The following is a 13451-nucleotide window of genomic DNA, read 5'->3' as shown; positions in this document are numbered from 1 at the left end:
CCACCGCTGGAGGGAGAGAAATTCAGTGCCGCTGCAGCATTTAAAGGGGCACATTTTTTTTGGCAAGGAGCAGTAGAACAGGAAACTGCAGAACTGGAGACAGAGGATGTCAACAGCAGGAATAGCTCCCAGATTTACTGAATGTCCTTCTAGCAGAAGGAAGCTCCAGAGAAGAAGTCCTTCTGGGGATTGAAAGCTGGAAGCCCCATAAAAGGGTGGACCAGACCTTATGGAGGGAGATGATGTGAGTACAACCTCCACCATCCACTGTCACCAAGTGCAGGATGAGGTTTAATGACTTGACATGGTTGGCTAAGGTAAGAAAGGCACTGTTTCCCATACACATCTTGTAGGAATGATACAGTCATGACTCTCCTTCCTTCCTTTGCCATGACCTCGCGGTCTCATTACCTGGTTAATAGGAAAATTGACTGATTCACAGGGAACTGCCGGAAACAATAATGCACCATGTTAATTCTAAACCACTGTGAGAACTCACCCTGTCACAATGAGTTTTGCTAGTCTTATAGAAGAGATGTTTAAATGGAGCCTGTGCCTGAAAGCATTATAACAATGCTCTACATGCATATGGGTGATAAGAAGTGTTTTTGCCACTTTAACTGTGCATTCTCTCATTGCAAAGGAAAAAGTAAGCAGTGCCAAAGAACTGTTACTGGAGGAACAACTCCAATCTGGAAAATGTTAAGTCATGAGGAGGAAGCTTTGCAGCTCGTAGGAAGACAAAGAGAAGAGGCTGTACAAAAAAGGGAAGTAGGAGGCAAGGTGCCAAGATTAGGTTAGTAAAGGAAGGGCATGTGGGAGTGCAGGTCGTTTCAGCCTTCTAAGCCCTAGGCTCTGGAATTCCCTCCCTAAACCTCTCTGCCTCTCTACCTTTAAAGATTCTCCATAAAACCTACCTCTTTAACCAAGCTATTAGTCACCCCTCCTAATATCTTGTTCTTTGGCTCAGAGTCAATTTCTGTCTGATTACACTTCTGTGAAGTGCCTTCACATTTTTTTCACTGTTAAAGGCTCTGTATTAATGCAAGTTATTGTTGTTATAGTGAGTCAGAAGGATTTTCATTGGGTGACATATCGAGCCGTGAGGATGAGGTTCTGGGAATGCAAGAATGGGAGATATCCTCTTCAAAGCTACCTTTGAAATGACCACCCTCACTGAAGAGCCTAGAGACCCAGAACTCAAGGGCCCAGTCTTGAAAAGAACAATTATTCAGCAGCATAGATTTCATGTACAGAGAGTGAAGACAGTTTCCATGCACATGGTTCAGATGATGGAAAAATAGGAGGAGTCCACTGCACACATACACAACACATTGCAGGAGGTTTCTCATGACTTGCAGATCACCTTGGAGAGAGTGACAGTTGAGGAGATATCTTCAGCAATAAGGCACTAGGAAGAGCCCTTAAGGATATTGGTGGCTTCTGGAGTTGCAGCTACCAATGCTTCAATTGATGCTTTGTGGGGCAGACTTGATATGACACTTTCACAGGGCTTCCAAGACTTGATTACAGACTGACTGGGAGCACATCTGAGCCTACGTCCAGCACCAGTGGGCTACAAATAGTGGTAAAAGATGTTGCTACCTCCCATTTTAAGGATAATGCATCTACTTCTTTAAGGCCCCCTCCAATGCCAACACCTGAGGGAGTTTAAGAACTGAGCCCAGGTTATCTTGACAATGCAAGCGAATGGCAACCTGAAGCAGGTCCCTCACCGACAACAGCTTCACCGAGATGAAAGCCACCTCAGTCCTTGACAGCACAAGAATATTCCCAGCCAACCACCTCTAAACCTTGCATCAGGGCACACACATAGAAGTAACAGAATAAGGGCTAGAGCAAGTAAGGTAGCTGGGATTGTAAGAGGGGAGAGTTCCATTCCTCCACGGAGGATGAATAAATGACCAACAGGTAGACATGGTGGTAAGAATTAGTTGCAGTTGGAGTTTAGGAACTCAGTGAAATCTTTTGTTGAATCTTGTTGTGGAAAGTAAAAATGTTATAACCATACAGACTTCAGAGTTCACTTCTGTGGATGCCTGCAATTTACTGGACACAAGAGTATGACTTCTGTATTATAGAGGCAGGATGCAGAAAGCTCAGAGTGCAAATCTTTGTGAGGCAGTTGTGGATGGGAAATGGGAAGAACAGGCAGAGCGGAAATTATACTCTGTTTCTCAACCTTTAGCGAGAGCACTCAGCTATAAGTTGCTTTCTCTTTTATTTGGCTGCAGCTCTTGCTTCACCATTTTTCCCTCCTGTGCAGCCCCCTCATGATGCAAGGATGGAAGATTATATCATTCTTCCCCATCATCATCCTCTTCAGTTTCAGGAAGTAGTATCCCTTCTACATAGCATCATTATGCAGCACGTAGCAAGTTACAATAACTCTGGACGCTTACTGAGCTGCACCGTAGGGTTTCACCAGGCACCTAATATGAGACTTCAGAATGTCAATAGTCTGTTCCATGGGCCTCATTATATTTGTTGTCCTTTTCTGTCTGAGGGTGCTGAATTGGAGTTGCTAACCATGACTGCAAGAGATATCCCTTAACACCAATCAGCAATCCTGATGAACAGTTCTGAATCATCAGGACTGGCATGTTGAATTGTTGCATGATAAAAGTGTCATGGCAGCTTCCCAGGTAATAGGCATTAACATGCATGATATGGTATTGCAAACTAGCTAGATGTTCAATGAATAGAAACCTTTTTGATTAATGAATTTGAAGACATTGTTATATGGGTCAATCAAAACTACAGGAGCGGGCAGGAAATTGGACATGAATTTAGATTTGAGGTTAGGATCAGATCAGCCATGATCTTATTAAATGGCGGAGCAGGCTCGAAGGGCCAATTGGCCTACTCCTGCTCCTATTTCTTATGTTCTTATGTTCTTACACTTGTTTTGTCAATTGTTCCTTGCATCTGTGGGAGCTCTGCCAATATATAGAATTAGACTGTTCAATTTCCATTTGGAATGTTCCATGGACAAGTTAATAAACTGCAAGGTTCACCTGAATAGAAAGTCAGGGACTGTCTTTATGCAATGGCGTGCTGCTGCCCGACTAATATGACAAAGCCCAACCAAGTCTGCCTGGATGGACACAGTAGCAAAACATTTCAAGGCAGTGGTCACCTTCACTACTACAGACAACATTGTTCTCCTGATGCAATAGGCTGCAGGTCTTCACACAGCAGTTGGCATAACTTAACAATAGCCTCAAGGGAGGGGCAGTGCAGCCTTATGGGGTATTTATGGGCAAAGGAATCTATGCAGGAACTTCAAAGTCTGTAAACCCTGTGGAATGGTTATTAATGTGTTAGAATCAAACATCTTCTCTAATGCTTTACTCTAAGAGCCTCCAATCTATCCTATTCCATATCCTCCTCCCCCTCATAACACAGGAATAGAGGTGTTCCAATTGGGAAATCAATATTCCCAGTCCAGAAATTTACTTTACTCACAAAAACTGTCTGAAGTCTTCAAAAAAGTTCCAGAGAAAATTAAAATCTAAAATGGTTTCCTGCATGGTGTATCCACCTCAGGAATACTGCTGTGCTGTTCACTTATATAGTAAGGAATCTTACAACACCAGGTTATAGTCCAACAGTTTTATTTGAAAATCACAAGCTTTCGGAGGCTTTCTCCTTCGTCATTACAGATAATCTTTAATCTATAATCACCAGGCATTGTTCTCTGACTGTATATGCGGTAACCTTCATGGAATCCCACACTCACCTGACGAAGGAGAAAGCCTCCGAAAGCTTGTGATTTTCAAATAAAACTGTTGGACTATAACCTGGTGTTGTAAGATTCCTTACATTTGTCCACCCCAGTCCATCACCGGCATCTCCACATCATCACTTATACAGTGGCAGTGTTCTCAGAGGTTAGGTTTAGGGCAGTAACCGAGGGAAATTACATGGTGACCTAGCCCCTCTCACTGATAGGCAGCAGGGTGGGCAGTACTGCATACTGTTGCGTTACAAGGAAGATAATTTTGGTGTAACTTTATTGGGTGGCATTTAATGCCCCCAAACCACCCAAAAACATGTGGTAAAAAGGAAATTCCAACCCCATATATTTGTTCAGTGAGTGTATTTATCACCTTTGGAATTCTGGGCCAGTGGTGTAATAAATGCAATCTGCCACAAAGTGAAATGTAATGTAGTCTCCCTTACATGACTGAAAATTTTGATTAGGAAATCTGCTATGCTTTACATCACAGGCCTCATTTGATGAGTGCAAAACATTGGGAAGAGATGCAAAATGCAGAGATGACGGACACCAATCAAGTGAATATCACAGCAAACAGCTATTGGACATTGACAAATGAGATAGTCCAAGCAGGAGGAGGAATCAGTTTGGAAGCAAAAAAGAGATTTTTTTTTTAGTATGGCAGCATGAAGCAAAGGTTGGCACTACTGAATATTAAGTACTTTAGATTTCTGGCATATTTGTACATTATCAAATGCTAGATAATAGAAAACTGGATGGAGGATTAGTTTCATGCTGAGGTTTAAGATGATATTCTCTCCCTGGTTATCAGACAATTAAAGTGCATTAAGATTACATGAAAATCATTAGGGAACCTCTAGCACATCAGGGCTAGAGTTCCATGTTATATTCTTTATCTTGTTTTTAATACAATGAATATAGCCATAAGTGACATGACTATACCATGGAGTGAGGGAAGTGTTCAAAAGTGTGTTTAAATTGTTGTTGCCAGTGCTTTATGCCTCATTGATAGGAAGTTTTTTCCTCTCACTATAATACCTCAGGACATATTTGTTTTACAAAACCAACCATCTCACTGACCACTGATGGAACAGCAATATTTAATAATTAGAAGCATAATAGTGGTATGCAAAACTTATTAGGGATTAGTGTTGCTTTTACCTCTGTAATGGCAACATTAGCGTAATATCTTCTGATTAATCAGGACTGATGTAATGATTTTAATTATTTGCTATTCATTAAAATATTTTAATTGCTTTGTGTAGGTAGAGATTGTACCTCCAGTTATGATCAACAATGCAGTAAAATATTCGTCACAGCCCTCCATAACTCAAGATGGTTGTAATGCTCTGAACAGAATGCAACGTTTTCATATCAGATATAGCCTCAGGAAGCTGAGCAAAGGATTGGTCCAATATAGTAAGAGCAAAACAATTTTCTTTGTTGCTGATCATTTGAGACCACATACTTTGTAGATTTGTAAGTATATTGCTAATATTGAGTCTCTGAATGAGCCATTTTCTTGAACTAGGATTTGTAATTTTGTCCGCTGGCCCAGATTTCAGCATGGTATTCATGATCATTGTAATTTGTTCATAACCACAGTTTGCAGTTAATATTACAATTATCCAGGCCAAGACTTCTGTACACATACTCAAAGATGCATATGGAGTTTGTATTCAAATCTTTGGATGGTCCATATGACTTCTACAATGTGGAAAAGTGGGCAGGGTGATGGTTGGATTTTCTCTATTACTTTAAGCTTGATATAGTACATGTCTCTGGGGATATCTCCAGTTCTAGTTTGGTTTGTCTTTCAAGAGAAAGCTGAACATTTTAGGTTACCTACTTTCATGACTCCGTGTGTTGCACAGTGGGTATTGAAAATAAACTAGAAGCCATTCATCACAGATTGAGTAAAAGATATCTGGACTTTTTTTTTTTAAAAGTACAGTTGCTCCAATATTAAATCCAAAAATTCACCTGGTGTTTTTGTACCGGACCTTTATTTTGCTATTTGAATAGTCTTGGTTTTTCTTTATGGTACTTTGTGGCCTTAGAACTATGAAGACAATAGCAAGGCAGTATCCACATAGCATTGTGCAATCTATATATATATGGTCTCCTATAGTGCATGGTTTTAGTCTTCATCTTTTCCCTTCCTAGCAGGATACATGTGATTGGTATTTTGTTCCCTTCTTGAGGAAATACATTTGCATTGCCTTTATTAGAAGATCTTTTAAGAAATTGTGTGAAATAGCCAGTCAGATATTGTATTTTTTTTTAAAACAATGCAACAGTTAACTTTTCTTCCATTGACAATGTGCTATTAACCATACTGGCATGATATAAGATTTCACTGCCCACAGGCAGTGACAAGTGTAGCATTTTGAAATAGAATTGCATTGATGCTTATTTGTTCAGATGTCAGTTGCACATATCACATGGTTAAACTCGAACTAGTAAATGCATTCAAAGAAAAGCCATGAAAAATGAAATTGTAGTAAGTTGTTTTACAGTTCACCCATGTATTTAAATATAGAAATACATAGATAACTAAATATGCACATAGAAAGTGCACAGGATGAAAACTTCAAGAATAAAATAGTTTTTACTTATCTTTAAAGCACATTTTATAACCTCTGCAGAATATAGCTCAATCCGCAGTAATTTTATAAGTTTTCTCTTTACCACATTCCTTCAAGACCTAATGAACACGTTCACTTGTGTTACCATGTTTCAATGCAGATCACCTTTATTTTTTCTTCACCGCAGGGTGCCATATACACCAGGAGCATATGCATGAACTCTGAGCATGCACTGTCCATTAATTCAACTGGTCAGAAAACCACGCACTGCACACACTTCAGTTTCGCACATATGCTTCTGGCAGACAAGATTCCTTGTCAAAGGATGAAGTCAGAAAATTACCTCTATACATTTAATGCTATTTGATTCATTTTATCTAAGCCTGGAGATATCCAGGGACAACCTCACTATGGTTTGCTGTGTATGAAATCAGCAAACGTTGGAGATGCATCAAGACATATCAACTTGTGATTTCTCTAATACTTTGTACACTTATGGATACTCATGACAAACTTTAATTCTTAAAAGAGATTATCTTTCAAATTACAGTAATCAAGATATTGAACTAAAATTGGAAATCAAACATCTATTTATAAATTAAGCCATTTCAACACTACACTTTTCAGGACATATTTTCTGAAAAGTCAATAAAACTTCTAATATTTTCTTTGAATTATAAACAATCTTTTCCTGATAAACACCTTTGCACTAAGTGAAGAAAACTGGCAATATTAGGACAATGGTACAAACATTAATCATTTCTTTGTCTAATCAATCTTGGAACAAAATCCAAACTTTCCAAGCTGAAGCCAGTAAAGGCTCTGTGATCTAAGTTATGTTATTAAGTATCCACAGCTGTCTGAATTTTAATAGCCCAAATGTAAAAATTCTCTCAAAAAACTTGACATTCAAATCGAAATCTGACCAATGGCAGCAGCCCAAAGTCTATCAAAAATTTCACTTTGACATTCAAGCTTCACTTTTGATCTGTTTTTCCCAGAAGATTTCAGTACAACATAAAGATCAATCAAAATGGTGAATATAGGGGCTGAGGCTACTCGCCAGTCAGCCCATTTACTTTAATGGGGGAAATCAGGGGCTGACAAGCACACAAGCAGAAAACCAGTCAGGATCTTAAGTCAGCTTCCAACTGTTCTGACCTGGAAATAACATTTTAAGCTTGCAAGCAACTTTCAATGAAATAGAACTCACAAATGAAATTTAGAGGAAGTTATAACTGATCCATCAATGAAGAGGTTAGACAACTAAATAACTTTAAAGACTGATAGATTGAGGTTAGTAATTTTGAATGGAATGTGATCTTGTCACTAATTCAATAGACCAAGAGTATCCGAACACCAAAATTAACTAGGTTAAATCATTAGCATAAACATAATTTTAAGAGTTAAGGTAATTTTACATGAGCCTTCATTAAAACTAAAAGTGTCAGCTGGTTTAGTGGAAAAATATCTAAAGTAATTGGAAAACTCATTCAAAACAAGCTGAAATAGATCTATTGTTATAGTGTCAATGTCACCATTGGTACCCATTTAAAAGAACAGTTAAATTATTGTTCATTTCAATATTCTTTCAGTTCGCATTTTTGTTGAAAGGGTGAAGACTCCAAAAATGATCCCAACAAAGATTGCTGTGGACTGGATGGAGTGTGGAAGGGTGGGAACACATTTTCACATCTGTCAATTTTAATCACACCTTTGTGTGGGAAAGATTTGCAGAACAAGAAAATAGACCACGGCGGTTGGTGTCCCTGACAAAATGCTTTCGAGAAAACAGTGGGGCCAAAAGGAAAAAAAAAAATCACAATACCACACGTCTGTCACCTTGAAGTAAATTTAAAAAGTGTTGTCCACAATTAAAACACGGCTGATGTTAATAAGGAATGTGATAGATGAGGAAAATTACCCACAACTTCATAACAAGAATTAACTGACTGAATAACTTATATGGGACCCAAAAACAGCACATTTTGATAGCACTGATACAGCCTTTGGGGCAGAAAGTACAAGTGCACTTTGCTGCATTTTATATGATTTTATATAATCATATAAAATGCAGCAAAGTGCACTTGTATTATCTGTGCCTTTTGCAGATGTTCCAAAAGACTTACCAATAATGTGCTGTTCTAACAAATAGCATTTGAAAAATGTAATGTGTACACTTACCCGAGGACATTGACTGGCATCTGTACAGTGATACTTGTTTCTTCAATATGTTTGTGCAAAATATACACCGTTGAATAGTTAAAGAATCATCAGTGTATTGTTTAGAAACAATTCTGGCAGCAGAACAGGCTTGTGGGAGTTACTAACTGAGACAGAGTGAGGGAGTTAAATTTACAAACACAGCCAAAGGCACAGCACCTAATAATTTAGCTCGCTCACACCGTCAAGATTAAAAACTCCTCTAAGGTGTTACCCGCAATGAAGTGTATAGTACTTACCATCTAGTACAAATATTACAACTATTTACAAAAAAAGGGTTATGAGGACTGGATAAATGTTGTTTCCCAGCTCCAACCATATCACCTCAAGGTTTCTGAGATTTTTTGTATGTACATAGCCTTTCTAATACAACACATAACTTTATCATTTAACTATGAAGGATAAAAGGACAGAAATAATCATAAAAGCTCAAGTTCATATGATTATTACAGCTGTTTGACTTTAGAAGGAAATGCTGATTATGATAGAGGACCTATTTAAAGATTCTTCTCCCATGCCATACTATCATTTGACAAACCATAAAGACAATTCTGAAGAGGTTTCATCAAAAAGATCAAAAATGTCTCCATAAATATTGCAAAATAGAAAGTGACAGAACTTGGTTTGATAACGGCATTCAGTCAACAAATATTACATTTGTGAATATCATGTCCCAAAATGAAATCTTTTTTTTAATAATTCAAGATTATTTGCCTGAATTTTTTAAATCTCTGGTTGGTTATCATAAAGTAAGTATGTCTGCTTTATTTTTAAAATGTGATTAATGACTATCTGAGTGCTGAAAAAAGATTTGTATGGATTTGCTTTAAGTCACTCTGAACCTGGCATGGCCTCTTAAGCTGTAAAAGTGCACATGCGCATGTGGAAGTTAGTTGTAATACGTGCTAATACACGACAAAGACTAACACTAAGAAATGTGACTCCACATCAACTAGGTACTATAAAGCCTTGCACAGAAACAGATGCGAATTTTAGTGCAGTAAAGACTACATAATATATCCATGCACAATATACTAACACATGGTTAATGAAGACATAGCCAACAAATGAAAAGATGTTCTTCACATTTATCGGTTGAGCACAACCAGAATTCCTCTGGACAACTGTCATCCACCCAACATTAAGTCAGTATCACCCAAGTAAGTAGAACATGTACTTACAGGTAAAATATTTACTATTCCATGTTTACTTTTTATACAGGCAACAGACTGTTACATATAAGCTATTACAAAAAAGAAATAACCTGCATGATGAGCATGCATTAAATAGTTAAATGATAACCTTTCTAATGCAACACACAAGTTAATCTACATACAAAAGATTTCAGAAACCTTGAGGTAATATGATTGGAGCTGGGAAACTATATTCTTCTAGTCCTCATAACCCTTATACACCTTCAGTCAATTATAACCCAAAAAATGGGTCACCTGTGCAAGGAGATAGGCTTTAGAGGAAATTAATGTGGTGTGTGACAAAATACAGCATCAGAGCTCCCTCTAAGGCATTAATTCCATTCATTGAGTGCCATGGGTACCCAGTATGATGATAATATTAAAACCTGGCCAATGAAATGCAGTTGATTGGCTTACAAAGCCAACCTTAGAGACAACCATTTAGGTCAATCTAAATATCTCTGCTCCATTTTTGATACTTTGTGATAAAATAACAGCACCTAAAAGAATATATAAATGACATTTTGAAAAATGTTAAAATAACCTACATGAACACAGCGAACAATGCAAGCTAAAATATACGTTGCTCCTATAAAACGATCACAAATGTACACGTGAAAGAGGGGAAGGCTGCTAAAAATGCAAGGCTCCCCTCCAATAAATTCAAATTGATCAAATTTAAAAATTGCCCTGAGTACAACCTGTCCTTTAACATGTAACAGATTGCAACGGAACATCCCTAAAATCCCTTTATCATCTCGGATTACACCGCACTAAACGAAATCCATAAAAGACAATTGCACCAGGTTTTTTTCCCGCCCTTGTCCAATAGCTGATGGTTGTTTTTCCCCACCACCAATTGCTAATTTAATCCGGACTCTGATGTGCTACATTGTGAAATGCTCACGGTCTATTTAGCGCTCTTGAGCCACCCACCTGCATAATGATAAACAACGGATACAAACACCAGATGCAGTCCCCTATTAAGCTAATTCATAAGCCTCGCAATCTGCGTTCTTACAAGGTATCAAAAAGCATATGTCATTCATTGCAAAAACTTATCAGATCTAAAACTCGCTTTTCTTTAAAATACTAAAAGCAAACATTAGAGGCGGCTATTTGTTCACACTTTTGAAAGCACTGATTCGCACCAAGTCTTTGTTAGGAACAGTAGATCTTAAGATATTTAAAGGAATGAGACAAAATACACAAAGGAAATTATGGTAAAGTTTTCATATGGTCATTAAATAGCCATAATACCAACACGCAGATATGATGAAGACGCCCCACAAACACGGAGCTTCTCATTACAGCCCTAATAATCATTTCATCCCGTTATCAATGAAGAAGATAACGGTTTCACCAGCGCTGAAGGTTGAATCAACCTGCAACCACTTTGCATGCAATCAAAACTGTCACGATGCAAAAAAATGATATCAATACGTATTACCAAAATATTAGAGAGAGAAAAAAAACTTACCGCAGTCCTCACACAAGATCCTCCCAACATCTTTTTTTAGATTCTTTCCGCTGGTGTCTAGTGGAGCAAATGATGTCTTGAATACTAACGGCTCATCTGTTGGGTCCATGAAAAAGATATATTTCTGGTTCTTCTTTACTTTGATGCATGGTGCTTCTGATCCAAAATCCCCGATCGTGATGAGCTGATCTCTCTCGAGTCCCCCACTATTGACTGGCCACACGTCCAACACTTTGACGTTAACACTGTAGGGCTCGGTGGCATTATTTGGGACTGACTGCACCTTGCCTTCGATCACCACCGCTGAACGGTAGGCTTGGTCCTGCAAAGAATTTAAGCTCGGGGAATAGCAGGCAAACGACACCCCGACGACTAGCATGGCCAAATGGATAGCATCAAGCCTCATCGTTGAAATGCACGCCCGCGCTCGGCTGCAGTGAGGTGTAGCGGTGCTGAGTTGGGAGGCAGAGTTGTGACAAAGTGGACTGCAAATCGCCTCGAGTTGCACGGCTGAGCAAGAGACCTTGCGTAAGTGTCCATGGCATTTGGATGTTTGCATGGGGAAACACCGCTCGGAACCGGAAACGGCGTAATACTGTACTGCTGCCTAAACCTGTCACTGCAACGACTGGCAAATATCAACAAAAAAATCCGCTTTTATTATTAATCTAACACAATGCACTTACCGTCATTCGTTAAGAACAGCGGTTCCATCGCAATATATGCCATACAGCAGGCGCAGTCTTCTGGATCCCACTGAGATCCCAAACACCTACCACGTCGTCTTATGATTTCCAGCTCTATTAACGAAGTTCAAATGATGTTAATAATGCTGTCGCTATAGTAACTAAACTGCAAACTAGTTTCCTAGGACTAAAGCTTGTATAGTCCATTAATCTGTATCTTAAATCAGTTTCAATGTACATTAAATGACATTTTACAGTAGAAAACTCGATCTGCAGCTCTGCATAGACACATCTAATTTCACAGGAAGGTAACCAGATCAAAGGGCTTGCATAGAAACAGTTAACTGATCATTTTTTGGAAGGCAGAGACATAAAAAGGCGTTTAATAATTTGAGCACGGGTTCTATCAAAGACCAGTACCTTTGCACAGTAAATGATCATTTATCTTCACGTATATTTTTCTGCCTTGATCTATTCTTAACTTAGATGCATTCCGATCACATCCACGTTGTGCTACAGATCTCTGGGTATGAGGGTCTTAACTGCTTCACACCTACTCGGCACAGAAAACGCGGCACGAGATATAGAAAACAACCTTAATAGGAATAGAAGGCGCAATAGAATATACAACAGAAAATCCACAAAACACAGGTAGAGACTATTTTATTGACTACATGAAAATACTGTACACTTTTGTGCAGGCATGTGACTTTACCGTATACAGTATTTAGTTATTAATTCTTAGATTACATCTGTTTTAATTATAAATCGTATTGATATATTTACTATTAAAACACCATAGTATAGTATGTAGTTTAGGTTTCATAGGTTACACAGCTGATGACTGCGGACCACCAGTAGATGTTTTAGTCATGCACAGCGACTCCCAGCGTCTGAGTTGAAATTCGCGTTTACGGAGCGAAGTGTTTTCTTTAAATTGTTAGACGAATCCTAAAACTCCATTTACCATCTCTGCCCGGAAGCTTCACTCCTCTGTGTGGGGGTGATAGAGAGTGAGTTTATATGTTTAAGAGAGATTGTGTAGATGAGAGGAAAAATAGATTTCTGGGGAGTCAGCTGGGTGCCTGATAGCAGAAACCGACCAATTTGCTTAAAAGTCTCTAACTCAAGCTACTGAGAAATTAGCATAGGTAGGGTTTGGATTTGCCTAATATGGAATGCAAGCTGTCCCTGAAGGGACATATCCTGCTTACCTAAATAGAGAGTTCTGACCCAGGTAGGCATAGCCAAGGCTTAGGGACCCCAAAGTGCTGCAGGGATACTGCCAAAGTTTAAACCAGCTAAAACCGTGCACAGAGCACAGGAAGATGTCCAGCTGCTTGTTCAACTAAGATCACCTTCCACATAAGGGATTTGGTTTTCAGGGTAATCTAGAGCCAAAGGAAAAGAATTCCAGCTCCCAATGAGCAAACTTCTCCAGGTCCCATTAATGAGTCAGGATTGCTAGTTGGCCAACAACAGTGCTCCAGGGTACTGCAGACATGCCTGGCTTAGGTA

General features: G+C 38.8%; 1 protein-coding gene across 1 annotated transcript in view; it reads right to left on the bottom strand.

Annotated features, from left to right (window-relative positions):
* LOC137332456 (pro-neuregulin-2, membrane-bound isoform-like) overlaps window positions 1-11795 on the bottom strand; it is a 563304-nt gene extending 551509 nt beyond the window's left edge. The window contains exon 1 of the mRNA XM_067996313.1: window positions 11248-11795. Coding sequence (XP_067852414.1) covers window positions 11248-11653 — 406 coding nt within the window. The 5' untranslated portion in view covers window positions 11654-11795. The remainder of the gene's footprint in view (window positions 1-11247) is intronic.
* Between the last annotated feature and the right edge of the window lie 1656 nt (window positions 11796-13451).

Source organism: Heptranchias perlo, chromosome 14 (genome assembly GCF_035084215.1).
Source record: "Heptranchias perlo isolate sHepPer1 chromosome 14, sHepPer1.hap1, whole genome shotgun sequence".
NCBI lineage: Eukaryota > Metazoa > Chordata > Chondrichthyes > Hexanchiformes > Hexanchidae > Heptranchias > Heptranchias perlo.
This window is presented reverse-complemented; position numbering and strand designations above follow the sequence as displayed.